Here is a 26,719-nt window from a genome sequence, read left to right as displayed (position 1 = left end):
TCTAAGAATGGACTCGCCTGTGTTTTTATTGCAAAATATCTGATGGGGGCAAAGTGATCATGCATTTTTTTGACTTTTTGATTCCTACTTTGTCTATTTCATCAGGCTTATTGTCAATCTTACAGTGAAATTCATAGACCAGGAGCAGTACACAAACTAAGACAAAAATATCCTAAAATGTAATAATTTATGGCATCTGCAAAAATGGTCAGAGTTATTTTTATTTTAAAGTACAGTCTGGAAGCTTTACAGTAAGTTTCATACCTTCCATAATCACTTAAGAGGAACAATATAAAACCTGAATGGAAAAAATCATATGCAGAAAGCTCCTCACCCAGTTTTTAAGCGTAAAATTGTATACAAAAAGAGATCACGATCCCTTCTAATTCCTCTATGCATACACATATTTTATTCCCAGCGTTAACACCTCCTCCATGTACAATCATCATCATCAACAAAAAAAAGATACCATACTGTGGAATTGAGGTTTTTGCTATAACTCTGAATATGCATTGTTTTATTGCCATTGTAAGAAAAAATGCTACTTAGATGTAGTTTTATTATTACAACAATAGCTGTTTACTTCACTGAAATGGCATTTCACAAACATGTTATGAATTCTGAGATTTCTTCAAACTCAACAATATGACAAACCCCCCAATGCAATATTTACAGAACAAAGAATTTTGCAATATATATTCTACTGGAAATATAATCATGCATTAAGAATAATATGCCTAAAAACTATGAATGTGAAATAAAATGTGTAAGTTTTATTTTTCTTAATGAACATTCACAAAATTCATTCCAAGCAGCTCTGTGCTAAAATATATACTGTGAAAATTTAACGTTTGCATAATATGGCTCCAAGAAACTAAATACATGTGCATAGTAGCCTCTCTGAGCCTCAACATCACTTTTTTTTCCTTTTAAAAAACTAGCAGGCTTTAGTCCACTTTAAAGTTTTGTATATGATTTATATATAAATAAAGGAACTAAGTAACCAAATTAAAAAAACTAGTTTGGTACACTTATAATTGAAAAATTTATGCTCATATCAATGTTGGGTGAGCATGCTCACATTTAAAAAGTAGTTTCTGGACTGAGACTTTTTCTGTCAACCTTTATCCCCTTGTTCCCCACTCCCCACACACAAAGAGAAAAAAAATCAACGATTTATGACATATGTAAGCACAAAGAGAGATTTACAATGGAAAAACAAGGCCGGTCAGTGCAGTAATTTGTATATATCCATTTCTCCAATGCCTTCTCTACACTGGCTAAGTGAGAAGTAATTTAACTTTACCAGAACTGGTCAAATTGTAGATATACAGTTGGGCCTTAATTTACACAGTGGTTGACGTTCTTGAAAAAACACCGTGCCAAAAGAAATCGCTTAAAAAGATACCAAGGGTCTATGGGAAATAAGGGTTTAGGTTCCAGGCTCTTAAGATGTCCTCCCTAATTCATCCAATAGAGGTTTTAAAATTAATTTTTTTTAATGAAATTTGAACTTGCTACTAACCTTCACTGATGTTAAGGATGAACTTGATATGATGATAATGCTGATGTTGTTGAAGTCAGAACTCTGAGGGTAAATCTGAGGAGGATGGGGAGTGTGGAGCAGTGGAGCAGCCAGGGTGGGACACTTGGGTGGGCGGGGAAGCACAAGGAATGGGGTTACAACTAACTGACCGTGCATAACTGAAACTGTGCAAAAAAATACCATGAAAATCGAGGCCTGTACAGTTGGGCCTTGATTTACACAGTGGGTTTTTTTTGCATGATTTCAGTTATGCCCAGTCAATTAATTGTGACCCTTTATTTTTGTACATAGTATGGATTCACTTTTACATGGTCTGGCGCAATCACCAAGATGCGCAGGTCAGTGGCGTAGCCAGGACGGGACACTTGGGTGGGCCCAGATTTGGGTGTGTGGCAATGGTGGGGGTGGGGGAGGGGAGGCTGCCTCCCCTCACCCCCTCCACAAGGCCGTGCAGGGGGTGATGGACACTCTGGCCAGGGGCCTTGCGACCCCAAGTGGACACCCGGGGAGTGGAATCAGGGCACAGGCATTTATGCCGCTCCACCCGACACTCCTGCCGGGAAGTGGGATTGGGGGCTCGCCTAGCTCCACTCACCTGGCGCTCCAGAAGGGGAGCAGGGTCAAGGGCTCGCCCCGCTCCATCCAGCGCTCCTGCTGGGGAGTGGGGGCTTACTCCATTCAGTCGGCGCTCCTGCCGAGGAACAGGATCGGGGCGTGGGCTAGCCCTGTTCTGCCCACCCAGCGCTCCTGCTGGGGATCAGGGTCAGGGTGTGGGGGCTTACCCCATTCCATCCAGCACTCTTGCTGGGGAGTGGGGTCGTGGAACAGGGGCTTACCTCACTCCACCCACCCAGCATTCTATCCAGGGAGTGAGCAAGACCCCACACCCTGACCCCACTCCCTGGCTGGAGTGCCGGGCGGAGCTGGGCAAGCCCCCGCACCCTGCTCCCCAGGTGCACGCCTGCAGCGATGCAGCCACTGGCCATCGTCCCCACAAGGCTGGCTGGAGGGGGTGAGGGGAGGTGGTCCCATCCTTCCTGCCTCCCCTCCCCAATCATGCCCACCCACCCATGTGTCCCGCCCTGGCTATGCTGCCGCTCCACACTCCCTGGCCTCCCCAGATGAGCCCTCGGAGTTCTGACTTCAACAACATCAGCATTATCATATCAAGTTCATCCTTAACATCAGTATAGTAGAAAGTTTAAATTTCACGATCAATTTTTAATTTAAAACCTGTATTGGATAAATTAGAGAGGTCATCTTGTGAGCCTGGAATCTAAAACACTTATTTCCCATGGACCCTTGGTATCTTTTAAAGGGATTTCTATTGGCACGGTGTTTTTTCAAGAATGTAACCACCGTGTAAACTGAGGCCAGACTGTATTTGGAAACATTTGATGAAATTGTCAAAATTTTTAACAGACTACCAACTCCGATTTGTAAGGAAAAAGCATATATGTTGATTAAAATATATCTATGCTACAATACGTGATATTAATATGATGATCTATATTTAAGGCCCTACCAAATTCACAGTGCATTTTGGTCAATTTCACAGTCATAGAATTTGAAAAATCCTAAATGTCATGATTTCAGCTGTTTAAATCTGAAATGTCACAGTGTTGTAATTGTAGGGGCCGAACCCAAAATGAAGTTGTGGGGGGTTTGCAAGTTTAGAATCATAGAATCATAGAATATCAGGGCTGGAAGGGACCTCAGGAGGTCATCTAGTCCAGCCCCCTGCTCAAAGCAGGACCAATCCCCAATTAAATCATCGCAGCCAGGGCTTTGTCAAGCTTGACCTTAAACTTCTAAGGAAGGAGATTCCACCACCGCCCTAGGAAACGCATTCCAGTGTTTCACCACCCTCCTAGTGAAAAAGTTTTTCCTAATATCCAACCTAAACCTCCCCCACTGCAACTTGAGACCATTACTCCTTGTCCTGTCATCTGCTACCACTGAGAACAGTCTTTGGAACCCCCTTTCAGGTAGTTGAAAGCAGCTATCAATCCCCCCCCCCCCCCCGCATTCTTCTCTTCCGCAGACTAAACAATCCCAGTTCCCTCAGCCTCTCCTCATAAGTCATGTGTTCCATGACTAATAATTTTTGTTGCCCTCCACTGGATGCATTCCAATTTTCCCACATCCTTCTTGTAGTGTGGGGCCCAAAACTGGACACAGTACTCCAGATGAGGACTCACCAACGTCGAATAGAGGGGAACGATCACATCCCTCGATCTGCTGGCAATGCCCCTACATATACATCCCAAAATGCCATTGGCCGCCTTGGCAACAAGGGCACACTGCTGACTCATATCCAGCTTCTCGTCCACTGTAACCCCTAGGTCCTTTTCTGCAGAACTGCTGCCGAGCCATTCGGTCCCTAGTCTGTAGCGGTGCATGGGATTCTTCCATCCCAAGTGCAGGACTCTGCACTTGTCCTTGTTGAACCTCATAAGATTTCTTTCAGCCCAATCCTCTAATTTGTCTAAGTCCCTCTGTATCCTATCCCTACCCTCCAGCATATCTACCTCTCCTCCCAGTTTAATGTCATCTGCAAACTTGCTGAGAGTGCAATCCACACCATCCTCCAGATCATTAATGAAGATATTGAACAAAACTGGCCTGAGGACTGACCCTTGGGGCACTCCACTTGATACCGACTGCCAACTAGACATGGAGCCATTGATCACTACCTGTTGAGACCGACGATCTACACAGCTTTCTATCCACCTTGTAGTCCATTCATCTAGCCCATACTTCTTTAACTTGCTGGCAAGAATACTGCGGGAGACAGTGTCAAAAGCTTTGTTAAAGTCAAGGAACAACATGTCCATCGCTTTCCCCTCATCCTCAGAGCCAGTTATCTCGTCATAGAAGGCAATTAGATTAGTCAGGCATGACTTGCCCTTGGTGAATCCATGCTGACTGTTCCTGATCACTTTCCTCTCCTTTAAGTGCTTCAGAATTGATTCCTTGAGGACCTGCTCCATGATTTTTCCAGGGACTCAGGTGAGGCTGACTGGCCTGTAATTCCCAGGATCCTCCTCCTTCCCTTTTTTAAAGATGGGCACTACATGAGCCTTTTTCCAGTTGTTCAGGACCTTCCCCGATTGTCATGAGTTTTCAAAGTTAATGGCCAATGGCTCTGCAATCACATCTGCCAACTCCTTTAGCACTCTCGGATGCAGCGCATCCGGCCCCATGGACTTGTGCTCGTCCAGATTTTCTAAAATAGTCCCGAATCACTTCTTTCTTCAGAGGGCTGGCCATCTCCTCCCCATGCTGTGCTGCCCAGTGCAGTAGTCTGGGAGCTGACCTTGTTCGTGAAGACAGAGGCAAAAAAAGCATTGAGTACATTAGCTTTTTCCACATCCTCTGTCACTAGGTTGCCTCCCTCATTCAGGAAGAGGCCCACACTTTCCTTGACTTTCTTCTTGTTGCTAACATACCTGAAGAAACCCTTCTCGTTACTCTTAACATCTCTTGCTAGCTGCAACTCCAGGTGTGATTTGGCCTTCCTGATTTCACTCCTGCATGCCCGAGCAATATTTTTATACTCTTCCCTGGTCATCTGTCCAATCTTCCACTTCTTGGAAGCTTCTTTTTTGTGTTTAAGATCAGCAAGGATTTCACTGTTAAGCCAAGCTGGTCGCCTACCATATTTACTATTCTTTCTACACATTGGGATGGTTTGTCCCTGTAACTTCAATAAGGATTCTTTAAAATACAGCCAGCTCTCCTGGACTCCTTTCCCCCTCATGTTATTCTCCCAGGGGATCTTGCCCATCAGTTCCCTGAGGAAGTCAGAGTCTGCTTTTCTGAAGTCCAGGGTCCGTATTCTGCTGCACTCCTTTCTTCCCTGTGTCAGGATCCTGAACTCGACCGTCTCATGGTCACTGCCTCCCAGGTTCCCATCCACTTTTGCTTCCCCTACTAATTCTTCCCAGTTTGTGAGCAGCAGGTCAAGAAGAGCTCTGCCCCTAGTTGGTTCCTCCAGCACTTGCACCAGGAAATTGTCCCCTACACTTTCCAAAAACTTCCTAGATTGTCTGTGCACCGCTGTATTGCTCTCCCAGCAGATATCAGGGTGATTGAAGTCTCCCATGAGAACCAGGGCCTGCGATCTAGTAACTTCCGTTAGTTGCCAGAAGAAAGCCTCGTCCATCTCATCCCCCTGGTCCGATGGTCTACAGCAGACTCCCACCATGACATCACCGTTGTTGCTCACACTCTAAACTTAATCCAGAGACTCTCAGGTTTTTCTGAAGTTTCATACTTGAGCTCTGAGCAGTCACACCGCTCCCTTACATACAATGCAACTCCCCCACCTTTTCTGTGCTGCCTGTCCTTCCTGAACAGTTTCTATCCATCCATGACAGTACTCCAGTCATGTGAGTTATCCCACCAAGTCTCTGTTATTCCAATCACATCATAATTCCTTGACTGTGCCAGGACTTCCAGTTCTCCCTGCTTGTTTCCCAGGCTTCTTGCATTTGTGTATAGGCACTAGAGATAACTCGCTGATCGTCCCTCTTTCTCAGTATGAGGCAGGAGCCCTCCCCTCTCATGTGCTCCTGCTTGTGCTTCCTCCTGGTATTCCACTTCCCCACTTACTTCAGGGCTTTGGTCTCCTTCCCCCAGTGAACCTAGTTTAAAGCCCTCCTCACTAGGTTAGGCAGCCTGCTTATGAAGATGCTCTTCCCTCTCTTCGTTAGGTGGAGCCCGTCTCTGCTATCCTTATTTCTGCGCTGCTGCAGGCGGTGGTGCTGCCTTCAGAGCTGGGCAGCTGGAGAGCAGTGACTGCTGGCTGCGAGCCCTGCTCTGAAGGCAGAGCCACGGCAAGCAGCAGCATGGAAGTAAGGAAGGCAGGGTATGGTATTGCCACCCTTACTTCTGCACTGCTGCTGGCTGAGCACTGTCTTCAGAGCTAGGTGCCTAGCCAACAGCTGCCACTCTCCAGACACCCCGTTCTGAAGACAGTGCAGAAGTAAGGGTGGCAGTACCCTCTAAAATAACCTTGCGATACCCCTGCAACTCCCTTTGGGTCAGGACCCCCATTTGAGAAATGTTGGTCTCCCCCATGAAATCTGTATAGTATAGGGTAAGAGCACACAAAAGACCAGATTTCACGGTCTGTGATGTGGTTTTCTGGAAGGATCCTACCAAATTCACGGCCCATCTATATTGAACAGTGAGCATGTCCAAGTCACAATATTTTGTTTTGGACATATTCTTGCAAATTCTATTTGATAAGAGTCCTGCACATATCTATGGATTCAATAATTTTGCAGCTGCTGCATTTCAGAGAGCTTTATATTCCTCTCTCAACACCCAGGATGGTCATCTCGTAACTGTTACAGGGCCATGTCTCCAACATGTACAAATTAGCTCTCCGAGAGTCACTTCCAGAATGGATAATTCATCAGGGCCTAAAAATAAACTGACAGATAACAAAATGGACACCTTAATGATACTTCTACAGGTAAGACCTGGTTTTGGTTCACCAACTAGATATCTCACACTCCAGACTGGGAAATACTGCCAAATGAGCTAGAAGTACTGCTGACAAATTCTGAAGGGGATGAACAAAGTCCCCCTGAAAATAAAAGTCTCAGCAATATGCAAGCTATTAGCAGAAAGGAAAGATTTTATACATACCTATTTGAAATCACACAGAAACACTTAGAACCTGAGTAAACGCTAAGTGATCTGAAGGTGTTTTTATACACATACAGCTGTACAGTATTTCTACTATATTACTACAAAGTGGCTTGAAACATTGTTATTAAAGGCACTATGCAAACTTAACTTCTTCTTACAGGAGGAGAAAAAAAGCCTTTCAGTGACGGACTTCTTATTCCATTTCACAGAGCTTGGGTATTGGCTTAGTGACAATGCTGGAACGGTTCCACTGTGTGGAGTAAGCAAGAAAATAGTTGTGTTATGGGTGGAAAAACTTCACCCTGGATGAGGGAAGTATTTTTCAACTAAATTTTTTAGAAAGAGAACAGAAGCAGGAAGAGCAACTAATATATCTCATGCCTGTGAACACAGCTTATACAACCTAACTAGTATCTACATGACCTACCCATCACACTTTTATAAGGTCACTTTAGTAATTTTTATTTAGAAATGAAAGGTCTATTTTCTTCCCCTAAGAAAATGCTGAGTGCCAATATCTTTGTTACATTTAAAAAGTGATATTGCAGACTTCCTCACCCCCCCATACCTCAGCATTAACATCAAGAATAATATTTAGGAATTTTTACTGCAATCAAGAATGACACTCTACATAATCCTGTACACCAGAAAGAAGGCATCAATGTATGTGAATAGGAATAATGAAAGTTAATCATTGCCCATCTAACAACTTATGTTCTTAAGAAGGGCCATACAGGGTCAGACCAATGGTTCACTCATAGCCCAGTATCCCGTCTTCTGACAGTGGCCAGTGCCAGACACTTCAGAGAAAAATAATAGAACAGGGAAATCATCAAGTAATCCATCCCAGGTCATCCAGCCCCAGCTTTTGGGATCTCTTAACATTTCAGAAACAACTGTACAAAGCAGAGACTCGAATTCTCAAGATAAAGCATTTTAGAAAGTTCTGTACACACAAATTATTAGTACACACATACATGCACACCTAGACAAGGGGAAAACTGGACAAGAGTAAAACAGGAAAAATGCTACTAAGTTAGTTTGAAAAACCTGGGAATGAGTCTAACTCCTTGCTAATACTGTCCCACAATATGTACAGAATCTCTCACACACAACTAAACAAATGGGAATGAAGTTACTTATTGTTTAATATACTACAATAGGGCAATAAACACCAATCTTAAATATATATTGCAACCCTACATTAAAACTGATTTTTCCCCTAAGACAAGGAAAAATTATCTTTTCTCTCTACCAATGAAAATGTATTAGCTATAATAGATTTCACTGCAGCTACCATTTAAGGGAAGTCAATTACACTCTTCCTGGTCAAACCCCTCCAAATTTTTGCACTACTGATAAACATCACAATGGATAACTATTTCTCACTTTTGATTACTGTAATTGCCTAGCCACCATTCTATTGCTTCCCTCCCCACAAAAAAACAGACAGAAAAATGATAAAGATTAAAATAGCACGTGTATACACATACATGATATTCATGCAATAAATTGAAGAACCATGCGATAAAACTGCATTTATCAAGCACCTCCTTACCTGCATTTGCCCATTAGATCTATCTCCTCTGGGACTACCTCTAACTTTCCAAACCCTTGAGCATCCTCAAGCAGCTGCCAGATGCTTTGTTTAAAAAACAAAACAAATAAAAACCGCCACAAAATTCAATCTTCCCCAATTCTAATTTCCTCACCACCTTCCCCTACCAAAAAAATATTTACAGTGGTACAATATTCAGTCACGGACCAATGAAAGGTTGAAGATCCAACACCTCTTTATACCATTGCAAAAATGAGATCCAGCTTTCCAACAATATGCACAATACCTGTTTCTAAACCAACGAAGATCCTGAAGTATATAGGCATTAAAACCCTCCAGACATCAAAATTAGCAGCACTATATGTGTGTGCGTGTGTGTATATATATAGATAGATAGATAGATAGGCAGGCAGGCATTTTAGGTATGTTTACAGATTTCAAGAATGTATTTGTTTTCATTTTCCTCTCCCTCCAACGCCTACATAGTTTGAATCATCATAATTAAAGGAGCCCGACTATTCAGTTGTGGGACAAAAAGGACCATGAATAAAATAATTAGGGGACACATTTCCAAAAACCATTTCTATTAATATGTAACATATAGAGAATGTACAAATGTTTGGTATAAAGGTTTTATGGGCACTCATTTGCAATGATATATAAAACTCATGAATGCCTTTATCACTTGGTAGTAATGATGCACCCCAAACTCACTTGATAAAACCTCTAAACCACACCACCATGTAAAATACAATACTTTTTTAGTGTTTTGACATTGTGCTTGCTTTGTACACAATGCTTAGTACACCAGATGAGTATAAAATGCTCAACATGTATCACTTTACTTTCACAGAATTAAAGACACAGTTTAAAGTGAAGTGCACACAAAACTTCATAGCAACAAAGCCCAAAAATCTCTTGTATGACTCTTAAAACATTTTTTAAATTATCTGCAATAATCAAATAAAAATGTGATCCGCTCTGCATTTAGTTGTATTGTGACAATGGTTATATTTTGCAATAATGTTTTCTCTGATTTTGTGTGTGCAGATAGAGATATATTAAAGAAAAAATAAAATCCAACATTTAATTGTGTGGCATCAACTATAAAATGTGCATTTAGTATTCCTACCTACCCTCATGGCTCTACAAAAAAAAAAAAAGACTTAGATATCCTTAGTAACCAGGTGAAATATAATAACCTGTAATACACAGGAGATCAGCCTAAATGATCTAAGGGTCTGGCCTTAAACTCAATGAAAGCAATGAAAAACCCTTGCTCACATTTCCAAAACGTTTCCTGTGTCTTGATCTCAGTTGTGCCCTTCAGTGAGAATTGCTCTCCCAATTCCTTGCCACCCTTCCCCTCCCCACCACAGATCCGTTTTTCAGGGATGAATTCATCTCTTTCATCTAAATCCCATCACATCCCTCGGCGTAAACTCCTCACCAAGTCTTTCCTCCCTCCTCACCCAAAGCGTAGTAAGCTCCCGCACCAAACGGGTGCGTGCTGTTAGCATTCTTAAGGTGCTTTAAGGGTCACACGGAAGTCCCCACCCCACAACACTCTCCCAACCACAACATACACTTCCCCTGCAGAATGTCCCTTCCCCTCCTTCTCCCAGACAGTCCCTCCCCGAGCCCCCGGCCACACACCCCTTCCTTCCTACACCCTCCTTTCCCCAGGCTGCCCCTCCCCCATATAAACCCCTTTCCCCCAGGCCGCCCCTCCCCCGTATACACCCCCGCTTCGTTCCCCCCACCCCTCCGCTCCCTCCCCACGCCTTTGTGCTGCTCCCTACAGGGCCCAAGCTGAGCGGCACAAAGGCAGAGGAAAGGGCAGCCACCATCGACCAGGCCCCGACCAGCCGGGTTACCAGCCACAACATGGCCCCCGAGGCCCGAGACAAAAGGGGGCTCCGTCCGCCCCCCCTCCCCCGCCGCCGCCTCCTCGACTAGCCCGGCCCCAGGAGATACTCACGGGCTGGCTGGCGGCGCTGCTCCCTGCAACGGAGCCGGACAGGGCCCTGGAACACCCCTGTCCCCGCCGCCCGCCCCCACCTCCGGGTCTCGCCTTCCTCCCCTCCCCCCCACCACCTCAGCCGCCAGAGACTCACAACAACATGGCGAGAGAGACCCACACACACTCAGAGCAGCAACCCCCACTGCGCAGGCGCGCTGTGGCCGGGGCGGAGGCGGAGCGAGCAGCAGGAACCCGCGAGTCCCTTCCGCCGCGCGCCAATCACCGGCGTTGGCGCGGCGTCTGCGCGCGCTTTGATGTGCCCTCCCAGCGGCCCCGCGCGAGGGGAGGGGAAGAGAGCGGTCAACGCGGTAACGGCGTTCGAAGTGCGGAACTCCGGGCACCTCATTGTTCCATCCTTCTGCACAGCGTGCGATGGGACGATGCTTTAGGGCCTGATCCAGCTCCCGCTGGAGTCCACGGGTAGTGATGCAAGTAGCTATTGAAAGAAAGACGTTAATTACAGTAATAATAATAATGAAAACCCCCCACCTCACCAAACAAGACTAGGCTGTGCTACAGGGGTGAATCCCTGTCATGCAACTGGCGTAGAGGTTAAGCCAACTTTGATGGGCCAGTCCTCAAATAATTCTGAAATTATGGTTTAATGAAAAAAATTGATTTCACCTCACCACCAGTTCTTTGTCTTAAGCAGCCTGGCACACACAGATGTGTTTCATAAATCAACCATTAACCCAAACATCAGTAAATAGAACTGATATTTACAATATTTTTTCCCCATACACATTGAACAAGTATGTATTTTCAGTCTAAAAATAACTACTTTTAGAAAAAAAAAAGGAACAAACAATGAGTACAGCCTCCAGGAAAGAATAAAATGTGTGCCTATTCTATAATCGGCTGCAGAAAACTGGGAGGGTTCTTGGAAATTTAAAGATGCAATATATAGAAAAAACCCTCACTGTTATACCAACACACACAGCATTTTACAAAATCTAATAAAAAACAGAAGTTCCAACCCCTGACAAAGCTGAAACCTGTTTAAACACTGAAAACGTATTGATAGTCCAATGTTGGATGTCAACACCTCCACTCTTTCAACTATTACTCACGTGACTACCAGTGGCCCTAAATCCCAGTCCAAATGTCACCTTATTACTGATGCCAAGTGCTGTAAAGCCAGTTTAACCAGCTACATGGGGATTTCCCCAGCTGAGGGGGATTTCCCAGGCTGTTGCCCCCTTACTAACATTCAGTGGGGGCGTTTTGGTTGGCTAGCTCCCAGTACTAAAAGGGGAAGGGTCTATGGGAAATCAGGACCCTGAGACTGATAGTCCCCAGGAACAATGGGGAGAGGCCAGTGCTCCAGGTCAGCCTGAATGACAGGGCAGGCAGGCTAATCAGGGAGTCAGGAGGCCAGGGAGGTCCCATCCTCCATATGAGCTGGATTTGCCTGGGTCAGACTAAGGCTAAGGCGCCCGGGCTAAGGAGAAAGCAGGGGCCCAAGCTAAGCTGGGGAGCAGAGCTGTGCCAGATCCAGAGGGACCAGAAAAGCAGCCTAGAGAGAGCAGACCTGTCCTGGGAGCAGAGCTGTAGCAACCAGAGGCAGAGGGGCCAAAGAAGCAGCCCAGGGAGCTGGAGGCAGAGCAGCAGTGCTGAGGAGTGGGGCAGGGGCTGGGGCAGTTTGGAGGTGGAGCTGGGGCTGGGGCAGTTTGGAGCTGGGTGCGGTGAGCAGCTGGGAAGAGCGAGGGGGACCCAGGGCAGCGGGCCCAGCACAGGGAGACGCCTCAGCCAAGAGGCTCTGCAGGCCAGGCTTGGATTGTAACACCAACAGGGCGGGGGCGACACTGGGAAGAAGGGTCCTACCACTTAGAGCCTGAGAGCGTGTGGCCACCACCAGAGCAAGTGCCCAGCCCACAGCATCCCTGCAGCACAGCCAGGGCCGGAGAAGGAGGCCTGGGACTTACAAGGAACAGACTGTGAACTGCCCTGACATTCCAGAGACACTGTTTGTGATGTTCCCTGCCACAGAGCGGGTTGATGTGTTTCCTTTAACCTTTCCCACTTTTCCTTATTCTTTTTAAAATTAATTGTTGATTAAATAACTTGCATTTGCTTTAACTTGTATGTAATGATCAGTGGGTCAGAGAAGTGCCCAGGGCAGAGAGAGTACCCCGGAGTGGGGACACCCTAGCCCCTGTCCTAGGTGACCACAGCAGAGTTGGGGGTGGAGCCCCCCAGGAATCCTGGTCCCAGCCTTGTTGCGGTTACGAGGACTCTGCCAGATAGGAGAGTGGAAGGGGAGTCCTCAACAGCAGGGAGGCCACTGGGTAAAAGGAATTGGAAGAGAGGACTCAGATTCTTTCGCTAGCCCACTTCACGGGGGTAGTGCAGAAGCCAGGAAAGTTCCCCACAATAGCGGGACTATTCCCCCGCTTACACATAGAACCAATGCAGTGGTTCCCAAGGCACTACGCTCAGAGCAGGGAGGCCTAGCTAGGGGAAAGATAGCATGGTAGAAGCACAACTACACTCTAGCCATTCCCAGGAGACAAAACAGCCCTTGGCAATCATAGGCATAACACGCATAAGTTACAGGCTGTTCTCAGATTTTGAGAGGATTTGGGAACTTTGACTGACGTACAGCACCTCTGAAAAATCAGGCCCTCAGCATCTCAAATTGAGCATCTAAAATTAGTGATCACTTAAAAAATATTCTGCTAACCTTTCCTTCACTTTCTTCATTTGTAAGATGTGGACAGTACCACTTTCCTACTGCACAATAGTGTTTGTGAGAATTATCTAATGCTTGTAAAATGCTTTGAAGTGCTACATGCCTGTAAGTGCTAAGTATTTTTTGATCAGCATAAGCTTCAGAAATATATGTGATCTCTACCTGGTCTGACTGGTCCTTTGTATTAGAGGATGAAAAATAAACACGTAAAGAAAAGAAAAATGTATAAATGCAATCAATTAACAAATTTGTTTGAAAAATAAAACTATGGCAATTAAAATAAAGTAGGAACTAATTATCACATTAAGAGTAGCATTCAAACTTTTGGCTCACGCTACCAAAAAAAAAGCCACTCTTGGTTTTGTGCTGAAGGGAAACTTAAAAGTACTTATTAATAGTTTAATTTGATATTAATCCATTTTTGAGCTTCTTAATAAAAATGCTAGGATATAAATGTTAAGGCATTAATAATTGATGAATGATTTCCCAAGCACTCTCCAGGGGTTTCTTATGAATCACACATCAATCTGGTTTTACTTTATTTGGTCTTCTCACTGAGTATCAGCATCATCAGCAAGATACGTAGCTGTAGGAATAGAGTCAATTAGTATTCCATATGTTGGACCTGCAGCTGAATGCAACATATAACAGGTACTACATAAATGGTGCCTGTTTATCATTATTATCGTGGTGGGTGTGGCTGTGTGTTAACCTGGGCATCCTCCTCAACTCAGACCTCTCTAGGTCATCACATTCAGGCTATGTCCAAATCTTGCAGATTCTTTCTGCATAGCATCTCTACAATACCACCTTTCCTATCCATTCACACAGCTAAAACTCTCCTCCAAGCTTTCATGGTCTTGATTACTACAACATCCTTCTCTCTGCCCTTAACAAATGCAGCCCTGTTCCGCTCGTATCCATTCAGAATGCTGCTGAAAAGATCATTTTCATAGCCTTTCACTTAGACCAAATCACCCCTCTCTTTATATCCTTTCTCTCACTCCCTCTTGTATCCTGCATTAATTACCTGTCTTCACTTTCCCTTCACAGCCTATCCATACCCTACCGATAATTTCTCATCCACTATCAAAAGGGCTTCCAATTGGCTCTTGATACCAGCCTCCATTGCCCACTTGTTAAATTTTCAAAGAAGCATATTCGTGTTTTCTCCCATTCTACCCCTCACGCTTGGAAGGAGCTCCCCATAAACATCCGCAAAACTAATGTATTAATCTCTCCTTAAAACTCTCTTTTGCCATGATGCCCATAAAAAACATGACAATGGTTAAGCTGCTGGTGTGCTGAGACCACAGACTATCATGAGGATCAATATTGTCTAACTGTTTCCTTGTGCTCCCCCATCTGTGTATCTGTATCTATCTATCATCTCTTGTCTTATTCTTAGCTTGTAAGCTCCTTCAAGCAGGAACTGTCTTTGTTCTATGTTTGTACAGTGTGGACCACAAAGGGGTCCTGGTCCATGACTAGAGCTCCTAGGCACACTGCTAAAATAATACAAATAAAATAAGTTAATAATATAATAATAGGGGCTGGGTTACACCTTTTTGTTATGTGTGAGGTGTAACCACTGCCCTTCATGTTAGGCAACCTCTCTCCTAAAACACAGGCATATGTGAGTCCACTCAGGAATTTGAACCGTGTGGGCAGAGGAGTTTTTGCTGGGCATTGTTTGGGTAAGGGCATGCGTGGGTGTGGATGAGAATCAGGAGAGAGATAGAACAGAAAGAGTCACAGCCTGAACAAGCAGCTGGCAGCACAACCCTGAGAAAAGCCTAGAGAGAAAGCTGAAAGAAGTTTGGGTTTGTGAGCAAAGAAAATATCTCTTCTTATTTTGGTTCCTTCTGTCTGTGTTCAGAGAAACAGAACTTTGTACATTCTTTGTAAATAAACAAGATTGCATCAAAAGGTACTAGACTCCATCAATAGTTTCTCCTCCTCACTGGAAGAATCTACAAGACTCCAAATTTTTGCTAGTGGCTTGGGTCAAAAGGGATAACAATGACAATGTTTATATTTAGAACCCATAGAAGAGTCACAACTAAATGACAATGCTTTCATAGTAGCCATGTGTTAGATTGATAATACTTAACTTTTTTATAAATATACAGGCTGCTGTAAGGTTTAATTAGTTGGCCATTGCCCCCTAAACAGTATTTCTGCTTTTGAAGTAGGCAGGATAACACTGTTCTGCAAAGATTTTAAGTGAAAGATCAGTGTGTCAAGTGTACAGCCCTAACCTAAACATTGTCACCAATGACGTTACCACAAATAAATATCCTATAATAAATACCATAGCAGGTCTAGGTTACAGACTGAACCAGGAACACTGATTTCCTCAGTTGGCCAACTTTTGTTCCTGAGTCACTCAGTTCCCCTTAATAGCCTGTGATATAAATAGATATACATAATAAACATACCTCAGCATCACAACAGTCAGAGATGGCTATTCATTGTAATAGAGTGTGAGTAACCAATGACATCATTTTGTGTATGCGAATGTGGACCCAAAGCAGGGATAACAGCTGGCTTTCAGATTTTGTATTGCTTGGCCTCAGATGATTCCACCTTGTTCACAGTTGAGCAAGTATAATCTTGTCTTTTTTTAGATAATAGATGTCTCAATAGGACTATAATTTTCTCTGATTCAGACAGGGCCTGTGCAAGGAGGTTTGGTGCCTTAGGCGAAACTTCCACCTTGCGCCGCCCCTCCTGCCCTGCGGCAGCTCCCTGCCGCCACCCTCTCCCCTCGGCCCGGGGAGTCCCCTGCTGCAGCTTCCCGCCGCCGCCCCCTCCCCTCAGCCCGGGTAGCCCCCCCTTACGGCAGCTCCCCACCACCCCCTCAGCCCGCCCCAGCTCACCTCTGCTCCGCCTCCTCCCCGAGCACGCTGCTTCTGCTGTTTGGCGCACAAGCCTGGGAGGGAGAGAAGCAGAGCGGGGCGGTGCTCAGGGGAGGAGGCAGAGCAGAGGTGAGCTGGGGCGGGGAGCAGTTCCCTTGTGCGCCCCCCCCCGTTACTTGCTGCAGGCACCCCCCTGCACACCGCCCCCCTCGTTACTTGCTGCAGGCGGCCCTCCCCGCGCCCCCCTGCCCCAGCTTACCTCCGCTCCACTGCTGCCCCCAACCACTTGGCGCCCTAGGTGACCGCCTAGTGGTTGCACCGGCCCTGGATTCAGTTAGTGAACTGTTAATGCGTAGCTCTTCAAGATGAGGGTACACCATAGTTTATGCAATCAAAATCACGTAGTGCACCTCGTACACAGTACAGCTGAAGCTGTAAATAAGATTAGTTTCAATTTGATTCTTGTGCATATTGTGTAAAAAAAAAAAAGTAGATAAGTATTCTAATTTTAGTCCCTATTAAAAGGCACTGGAAGTTCAAAGAAATAGCCTAGGTAATGAATATAACCATTTTGATAATAAGAGCATTTGTGCCTGCCATCAGTGTATTGTTTTGCAACCTACTCTTTACTAACTGATAGAGGTGATGAAAGAGGGAAAATACTCAAGTGTGTCAATCTGCTTGGGGGCATACAAACCAGATGAAAGGTTTGCTCCCTTTTCCGAGAAGCTTACAATTGAAGGCTCTGATCCTGCAAAGACTTATGTGGTGCTTAACTGTATGCATCTGAGTAATCCCATTGACTTCCATAAGGCCTGGTCTACACTACTGTGTTAGGTCGACATATGCCATGTTGGTCGAATTTAAAAAATGAGTGTCTACACTACCGAGCCCTTTCTGCCGACCTAAAGGGCTTCTAAAATTGACGCCGGTACTCCACCTTGGTGAGAGATGTACCACTAGAGTCGAACTTCCTGGGTCGAATTAGGGGTAGTGTAGACACAATGCTGTGTAATTCGACGGGATTGGTATCTGGGAGGTGTCCCAGAGTGCTCCAATGTGACTGCTCTGGACAGCACTTTCACCTCCACTGCACTTCAGTCAGGTACACAGGAAAAGCCCTGGGAGTGGCTGAATTTCATTTCCTGTTTGATCAGCGTGGAGAGCTCACCAGCACAGCTGACCATGCCTGTCCAGGGCCGCAAAGGCGCTCCAGCATGCAGCATACAGGAGACACTGGATCTGATTGCTGTGTGGGGAGAAGAGTCTGTGCAGGCAGAACTCCGAACCAGCAGAAGAAATGCTGACATCTATGGCAAAATCGCACAGGGTATGTGGGGACAAAGGCTACACCAGACACAGACAGCAGTTCCACATGAAAATAAAGGAGCTCAGGCAAGCATACCAGAAGATAAGGGAGGCGAACAGTTGCTCTGGTTCTGAGCCACAGATATTCTGCTTCTGTGAGCAGCTGCATGCGATTCTAGGCAGGGACTCCATCAGTACCCCAACCAAGTTCCATATCCTCCTCTCCCAGACATCCTAGAAAAGAATGCAGGGCAGGGTGGGGGAAGCTCCATTATCCCTTGAACTCAACTCCAGGGGATGGTTCATCAAGCAGAATCCTCTCAGTCCTACAGCTTTGATTGCTAGACAGTGCAATTGTAATAAGGTATGAGTCCTTGCTCCCCCCTCCCCCTCCCCGTGTTATCAGGCCCTTAGACCCGGGTTATCTTTGCTATTCATTGCTGTCTCTGTTCAGTGTTTGTTAGCATAATAAAAATGCATGGATTGAGGACAAGAGGCTCTTTATTCACTGTGCAGGCTGTGGATAGTGGGGGTTTAGTTTACAGGGCAGTACCTGCAAAAAAAGGGGGCAACTTGGTAAGGAACAACACACAGAACTGTCACATCAGTGTTGGGTCACTCATGAAATTGGTTTTCAAAGCCTCTCAGAGACGCAGTGCACCTTGATGTGGTCTTCTTATTGCCCTGGTGTCTGGCTGCTCATAATTGGCAGCCAGGCAATCTGCCTCAATCCGTCACCCTGCTAGAAACTTTTCCCCCTTACTTTCACAGATCTTATGGCACACACAGCAAGCAGCAACAACAATGGGAATATTGCTTTCATTGAGTTCTAACCTAGTGACTAAATTGCGCCAGCGCCCCTTTAAACGTCCAAAGGCACATTCTACCACCATTCTGCATTTGCTCAGCCTATGGTTGAACTGCTCCTTACTGCTGTCCAGGCTGCCTGTGTACGGCTTCGTGAGCCGTGGGAGCAAGGAGTAGGCTGGGTCCCCAAGGATAACTATTGGCATTTCAACATCACCAATGGTAATTTTCCAGTCTGGGAAGGAAGTTCCTTCTTTCAGCCTTCTGAAGAGACTGAAGTTCCTAAAGATGCATACGTCATGTACCTTTCCCAATCATCCCATGCTGATATCAGTGAAATGGCCCTTGTGATCCACTAGCGCTCGCAACACCATTGAGAAGTACCTCTTGCGGTTTATGTACTCTTTGGCAAGGTGGTCTGGTGCCAAGATAGGGATGTGCATTCTATCGCCGCACCACAGTTAGGGAACCCCATCACAGCAAAGCCATCCTCTATGTCCTGCATGTTTCCCAGAGTCATTACCCTTCTTAGCAGAAGTGAATTGATTGCCCTGGCTACTTGCATCACAGCAGCTCCCACAGTAGATTTACCAACTCAAAAGTGATTCCCAACTGACTGGTAGCAATCTGGCATTGCAAGCTTCCACAGGGCTATCACCACTGGCTTCTCAATTATCAGAGCAGGTCTCATTTTGGTATGAGGCCAATACCATCAAATTGTGTCTGTGCTACCCCAAATTCGACCCAGCAAGGTCGATTTTAGTGCTACTCCCCTCGCCGGGGAGGAGTATAGAAGTCGATTTTAAGAGCCGTTTAGGTCGCTGGAACGGGGTTGGTCGTGTAGACGCATTCATTTTAAAATCGACCTAACACGGCTAAATTCAACCTAACCCTGTAGTGTAGACCAGGGTTAAAAAAAAAAAAAGACATCTCTTCTTATATCCTGGATGAGGCTAAGATCCACCTACTAGCTCATTGCTAGATGTCCTGATGAGTTAGGATAGTGGGAATTAGTGTTGGTCTCAATTATCATGAGAATGGAAATGGGAACCTCTCTCTAGGCACTAGAAAAGGCTATTTAGATACCAGCTAATGAATCTTAGTTACTTAGATCCTGAGCCACAACATAAATAGCCTGTTTTCATTTGAGATTAGAACCCAAAACTCAATGCTCAATACCTCTGAAATCTCAACATTTCAGCTTATTTGTATGGACTTCACAATGTTTCCACTCAACCCCATAAACTGGCCCAAGTTTCTCAGAAAGCGGTCACAATCCTCAGTGAAAGTGGCATGAATCAAACCCCCCACCCCAACAAAAGATCAATATATCAGATCTTTGGGGCAGAGGCTGTCGTTTCAATAAGTGTCCAGCAGGTAGGATACTAATTTTTGATTGATACCCGGAGGTGCTATTGTAAATAAAGTATACATATTACACAGGCATATCCTGCCTCCAGTGGAACTATTTCTATTTAGCTTTGTTTTATTTTCTGTTTTCAGTGTGTCCTGCAGGTTTATGTTTCTTAGTTTTTACCTTAAGTTTTAACATTTTAAAAAATGTTAAATGTTAATTTAAATTTTCAACAGTTTTCAAACCCACAAAAACAGCAAAAGGAAGTTTAGAAACAATACTGAAGAGCTACGGAACAATTGTTTTGCTGTTTATAAGCCAGCAGATGGCAACAGCAAGTTGGATCTCAGAGAGTTTGAAAAGTCGAAGACAAAAACAAATATCAGTGAGCATAGGTGCTGGAACTAGAGGTGTTGCTGCACCCCCTGCTTTGAAGTAGTTTACATCATATACCGGGTTTACACTTTGGTTCAAAGGCTCTCAGCACCCCCACTATCCAAATAGTTCCAGCACCCCTGCCGGTGAGTTGTTAAGATACTGGATTTATTAAAAAGAAAAGGAGTACTAGTGGCACCTTAGAGACTAACCAATTTATTTGAGCATAAGCTTTCGTGAGGTACAGCTCTCTTCATTGGATGCATTCAGTGGAAAACACAGTGAGGAGATTTATATACACACAGAACATGAAAAAATGGGTGTTATACACACTGTAAGGAAAAAGAAAAGGAGTACTTGTGGCACCTTAGAGACTAACCAATTTATTTGAGCATGAGCTTTGGTGAGCTACAGCTTACTTCATCGGATGCATGACTCCTTTTTTTCTTTTTGCAAAGACAGACTAACACGGCTGTTACTCTGAAAACTGTAAGGAGAGTGATCACGTAAGGTGAGCTAATGCATCCGATGAAGTGAGCTGTAGCTCACAAAAGCTTATGCTCAAATAAATTGGTTAGTCTCTAAGGTGCCACTAGTACTCCTTTTCTTTTTGCGAATACAGACTAACACGGCTGCTACTCTGAAACCTGGATTTATTAAATGCCAGCTCTGCTAAGAGTTTCGCAAGATCCTACTAATCACAAGAGGAGGAAAAGAGTACTCTGACCTCTTCTGCTCACAAACCTTTTTAGGGAGAACAATGATGAAACCACTCTTTATGTAGCTCATAAAAAAGTTAGTTTTTGGCTAATTATGTGAATAGTGCTTTGGATAATACATCAGACACAAACTTTATGAGCCTGTCTCTCCATTGCTTGATACCCCAAGGAATCATTTAAACCTGGGTGTAGACATGCAAATAAATTAGAATGTTTGCATTTACACTGACTCAGAAAAGGTGTAAATGACTCATCCAGGTGTAAAAAGTAGAGAATCAGCCCCAAATCTGGCAGCTGCAGCAGTGGCAGCAGGAGGTAATGCCCACTACATAACTTTTAGCCAAGTGGTTAGAGCACTCACCTGGGATGGGGGAGACCCAGATTCAATTCCCCCCCCCATGTCTGAGGGGGAGAAGGGATTTGAACAGATTCTTATACCAGTGTGCTAATTACTGAGCTACAGGATATTCTGGTGTGGGGCTCCCTCAGTCTCACCTGTTGAAGCTGTTCCTCTTCTCAGAAATAAAGAGCAGATGGAGGAGGGAGACTGGAATCTGGATCTCCCACCTCCTAGCTGAGTGTCTTAACCATGAGGCTACAGAGCAGTTTCCCTGCCTTACTCTCTCTGTCCCAAATGGGGGAGACAGGGTCCAGCCCCCTTGCTCCAATCACTTGTTCGTTATTTATCCATAGTGGAACAGCTTCAGCAGGAGAGGCGGAGGGGGCCACATCAGACTATCCCATAGCTCAGTAGTTACAGCACTCACCTGAGAGGTGAGAGACCTCTGTTCCAATCCTTTCTTCCCCCTCAGGGTATGTCTACACTACGAAATTAGGTCAATTTTATAGAAGTCGATTTTTAGAAATTGATTTTATGCAGTCGATTGCGTATGTCCTTACTAAGTGCATTAAGTCGGCGGAGTGTGTTCTCACTACCGTGGCTAGCATCGACGTACGGAATGGTGCACTGAACGTAGCTATCCCACAGTTCCTGCAGATGCCTAACGCATTCCTGTAAGAAACTATGTAGGTGTCTAAGCTGTGGGACTCCAGGAGAGGGGTTTCAGTTCACAGATTGCTAAGCAGATAGGTGCCTATCTCCATGAAAGGGGTGCGGTTTAGGACACACCCCTGTTCTCAGCATCTCCCATTGGCTATTTTAGACAGCTCCATAAGTAGCATGCTGACTTTTGTGAATTCCATTCTAAGGCTCCCCTCACTGTATAGGGAGCCTTGGTACCTAACTCAGATGTGTGTATCACAGCTATGCCTGTGATTTTCTAGGTGTCTCAATGCTCAGCATTGCAATACCTAAGTTCCTTTTATGGATTCCAGCCTTAGAGCTCCTACAGAAACTTCATTATCTGGCTCAAATTTAAAAAATGTTTTTTTTTTAATTCAGTCTGTCATACGGGGAGTAAAAAATAATTAAAAAACATGGACATAACATCTTTTTCAACCTTTTCTAAGTTATTTAAAGAGAAAAAAGGGTTTTAATTTAACCACATTTAAGTCTCCTGTGCAAATGAGGAGATGAGAAGTTAGCGCTTTAAAACAAGTGACAAGGCTGTCTCTCCACTTAAAACTTCAGAGATAATTATCTGAATGCCTTAGAAGAGCTACTGAATGTGTGCAGTCAAATGTTGTGTCAATACCTGAAGAAAATGAAGTGACTGCACACATTCAGTAATTAAGTTTTATATATATACTTCTATCAATACTTCTTAATTATTTATACTGCATCATCACTATAGCATAGGCACTGAAAATAATAATTAGCACTACTATACTGCCTTTCTTCTAAGGTTCTCCAAGCACTTCACAAACATTTATAAATTCATTCAAAACACATCCTTGTGCCACAAGATTTGTCTACAGTTTTAGTCTCTGAAAGCAAACCTTTAGTAAGAAGAGCAAAAGATTACCTGTTGGAAATCATGTAGCCATTCATTCTTGTTAGAGCTGCAGTTCGTTCACCTATGAGGCTTTATGGCAGCTTTTGGTATTGTAGAAAGAACACTCAGCGTGTATTAATTTCCTGCTTGAGAAATACTAGTAAATTGGGTATATGGGGAACATCAGTTGTATTTTTTTTATTGAGAAACTTCCTTACAGCTTTGTGATCCTCTACCTTTCTGCTTGAAAGATAACCTACAAAGGAAAATAAATGAGTTTGTGCTTTTTTCTGTGGTAATAAAAGCCCTAAAAGGTTTCCCAATCCACCTTCACAAAAGATTTTGTACTGCTTGCTTTTTAAACTTGAAATTCAGGTTTTGTATACCATGTATTACTTGGAAGACTGTGGATAACTGCTAAACTAGGAGCATGATGATGCTATCACAAATTAAAAGAAAGTGAAATCTGAGTAATTGAGAAGGGAAGGGATTTTTTGCTTTTCACTGATGTTAACACTTATTTAAATCAAATGCTTGAGGAGGAAAGATCTTTGTTAAAAATTCTATTCTATTTATATTAAGTGCTGAGAAAACTCCTGCTCCTGTTTTCTGGTGCTCCAAGTAGACTTCCAGCAAAAACAGGAAAGACTGAAATTCATGATATTCCTATGGTAAATAAACAAGCAGAACACTGTATTTTTTCAAAAGCTTTTAGATCTTCTTTATACTTCTTAAAAGCAAAAATAGGAGGCAACTCTAATGTATTTTCCTATGAAAGATTCCTCAAACACATTTCAAACAGAGATGCACTTAGCTATCAGAAGCAGATTCTGATGGCCAATTCAGGGGGTCAGGAATAACTGAACTGGATCTGGAATAACTGATTTTTCAGTTTGGTGGCAGTTCCAAAAAATCAGGTCGGGGGAATTGGTTGGGGTCAAACTGCATCTGAAATTTTTCAAAATTTTCAGTGAACCAGGAAAGTTAATTTACTGTCTGTTCCTGAATGGGGAATTTGAACCTGGGTTTTCTAATCCAAATGGGTTAGGGAGGAGGATATAGCACCACCTCTTTGTCTGGCTGAAATTATTCATGTCAAATTCCTGAATAGTTTTAATTCAACTGAAACTGCATTTTTCATCAGATAAATTATTCATTTGAAAAATGTTGCTCAGCTCTAGTCTGGAATACAGTGGGGAGGTAAAGAGTGTGAATAACTACTTTCTCCTGAATTTGGAATGATTTATTTGGATGGAATTCAAATCCATGTGTATGGTTAGCAGCTGACCAATTTTTTTTCTTTATATTGTTTACAAGAAAGAGTTGGTGGATTATAGTATTGTTCGAGAGAAAGGAACAAAAATAAATGCTCTGTGACTATGTTTGCATTGCCTCCCCCCACCCGCTTAGATACATGGATACACATACATCTCTATCGTAACCTCGGGGCTTTAATAGTTAAATATTTAGAAGATGAAATATAATTTAAATAAAAGTTTTAATTATTGTTTTAAATGTAGCACAGTGCCAGGTATTTGGTGACAGACACTATAATAAAATGTTAAAAAACATAAAATACGGGAATTGTGGTCTATCGGTTAGAGTAAGGAACTGGGAGTCAGAATTCCTGTGGTGGTGTTTTTTGTTTTGTTTTGTTTTGATTCTTGACTTTGCTGCTCACTTATTGTGTGATCTTGGGCAAATACATTTTTACCTCTGTTTATTCACCTGTGCAATGAATTTTAAATACCTCATAGAGGTGATTTCAGACTTAATTAATGTTTGCAAAGTGCTCAGGGATTCTCACTATACATGTTAAATGTATTATTAATAAATAAAATAGGTCCACAAGAGTTTACCATAATCTCACAAGAGACTAATCACTGCAATCATGTAAAAATCTTGAAAATATTATTTTTTCTCTATTGGGAGTTATTGCTGATAGGCACTTGGAATGACAAGCTGCTTTTAACTATACTGGTGTGAAACAGGAGTAACACTATTGATTTCATTGAAGTCAGTGGAGTTACTCCTGATTTGCACAAATACACCTGAGAAAAGAATTTGTCCGTGGTACCTAGACAAATCTGTGGTGCACAATGGCAAGAGGAAGCAAACTGAACACTAAAGATTGCAAGTAGACCAAGGTTTATGTTTGCAAAAAATCATTGGTAAAATGTAGAATGACCCTGGATGTACAACATGCTGACAGATTAGAATCTGTTTTTTGTACATTATCTAAAATGCAATCCCAGTTAGTGGTATAATGCAAATGTAGGGCAATAAATATTTATTCTACCTATATAATGGCTATTAATTCAAGGATTGCAATGTCATTCACAAATATTAATAATTTAGCCACTTAGCAGCCTTGCAAGGTCAGGAAGCAGTAATATCTCCATTTGTGAGGAAGGGAGAGACTCAAACTAAAGTAGTCAAATTTAGGAATCTTGGTCAAGTCACTTAACTTCTCTAAGCCAGATCTTTAAAGGTATTTAGGAAGCTAAAGATGCAGATAGGGACCTTGCTGGATTTTCAAAAGTGCCTAAGCACCTAACTCCCATTGGGAGTTGGGCTCCATCAGCATCTTTAGGGGCCTAAATACCTTAAAAGTCTGGTTCTCTGTGCCTCCCTATCCCTATTTGTATAACAGGGATTGTAATATCACACCTGCCTCTCCCGTATGTTGTGAGACTTAGTCCATCTACCATAAAGTTAAACATTGTGAGATCCTTAATGGATGGCACCGTAGAATTGCTGCTTAGTGAGATTATTAGTTGGTGTTTTCAGATGTCCCCAGCCTCCACTGGATTCCCCTGTCTCTTTAAGTTGGACTTGTTGAAAGATGGAGTGTACTTTGTCTTAGTCTTTTCACCTGAAATGTGTGTTCCACAAAGTAGCAGTCTGGATATACATCATAGTGTCTGGCTTCATGTTCCGTTAAAATCATTTGTACAAAGAGGCATCTGCCTGGCTGCTGAGAGTTCATTATAATTTTGAGGATGGAGTGACACATTGATGGCTGCTATTTGTTTGTGATTAAAGCTGGTCAAAAAAGGTCAGTGTGTTTTCTGAAAAATTTCCCCCCCAAAAGACACTTTTTTCATTTTGTTCAGTATTTGCCATTGAGATATATATATATATATATATATATATTTGGTGTTCAACAAAAAACTTGGAAAGAAAATGTTTTGAAATTTTCCAAAAGATGTTTTTTTGTTTAAGGGGAGGGGGGATCACTACCTGTGGGAGGGAGTTAAGGTGTGAGTGAAAGTGGGGGTTTCCTCACGACAAATTAAACAATTTTTAATTGATAAGATGAATTTTTTTATGAAAATGGAAATTCTTCACAAACATTTCTGCTCTGGCTGAAAACGCATTTTCTGAGGAAAGAACTTGGTAGAAAAATTTCAGCCAACTTTGTGATACTTGTGAATGGGTGGAGTTTGGTTTTCTTTGTATGAGTGGATGGGGTGTTGGGGAGGTTGATTTTTTTCTGTTTTTCTCTGGTTTGGGGAGCTTGCTGGATTTATTCCTGTTTGTACCATATGTTAAAAGTGTCTAGAGTCTTGGATCGATGCCTTTTTCTGTATCATAGACATTGAAATGAATAAGATTAAAAAATGAACAATTTATATGCCAGACTAGTCCTTATTCAGGTATAATTTCCACTGAAGCCAAGAAATTGAAGCTGCACAGTTTGCCTCTTTTGGGAACAAAGCACCAGTGGAAATTAGTAGATGCAAGCAGAATGGCCCCAGAATGCAAGATGAACACAGGCAGGAGCAGCAGCTGCTATACCACATATATAAGATTACCAGCTCTGCAGTATGGGGAGGGACAGTGGCTACCCCCATCAGAAGGGTGTAAGGAAAAGACAGCTGCCTGCATACACTTTCTCCCTCACCTTGTAAAGC

The 26,719-nt window shown here is 43.5% G+C and overlaps 1 protein-coding gene across 12 annotated transcripts in view; it reads right to left on the bottom strand.

Moving 5' to 3' along the window:
- Positions 1-11,000, bottom strand: part of PUM2 (pumilio RNA binding family member 2) — a 108,235-nt gene extending 97,235 nt beyond the window's left edge. For 3 of the 12 annotated variants that reach the window (XM_073335925.1, XM_073335931.1, XM_073335922.1), the window contains exon 1: positions 10,886-10,998. In XM_073335925.1, coding sequence (XP_073192026.1) covers positions 10,886-10,893 — 8 coding nt within the window. In that variant the 5' untranslated portion in view covers positions 10,894-10,998. Of the gene's footprint in view, positions 1-10,749; positions 10,862-10,885 lie in introns of those variants that run through there. The other 9 variants (XM_073335918.1, XM_073335926.1, XM_073335923.1 and 6 more) reach the window with 8 other exon arrangements.
- Between the last annotated feature and the right edge of the window lie 15,719 nt (positions 11,001-26,719).

Source organism: Lepidochelys kempii, chromosome 3, assembly GCF_965140265.1.
Source record: "Lepidochelys kempii isolate rLepKem1 chromosome 3, rLepKem1.hap2, whole genome shotgun sequence".
Lineage (NCBI taxonomy): Eukaryota > Metazoa > Chordata > Testudines > Cheloniidae > Lepidochelys > Lepidochelys kempii.
This window is presented reverse-complemented; position numbering and strand designations above follow the sequence as displayed.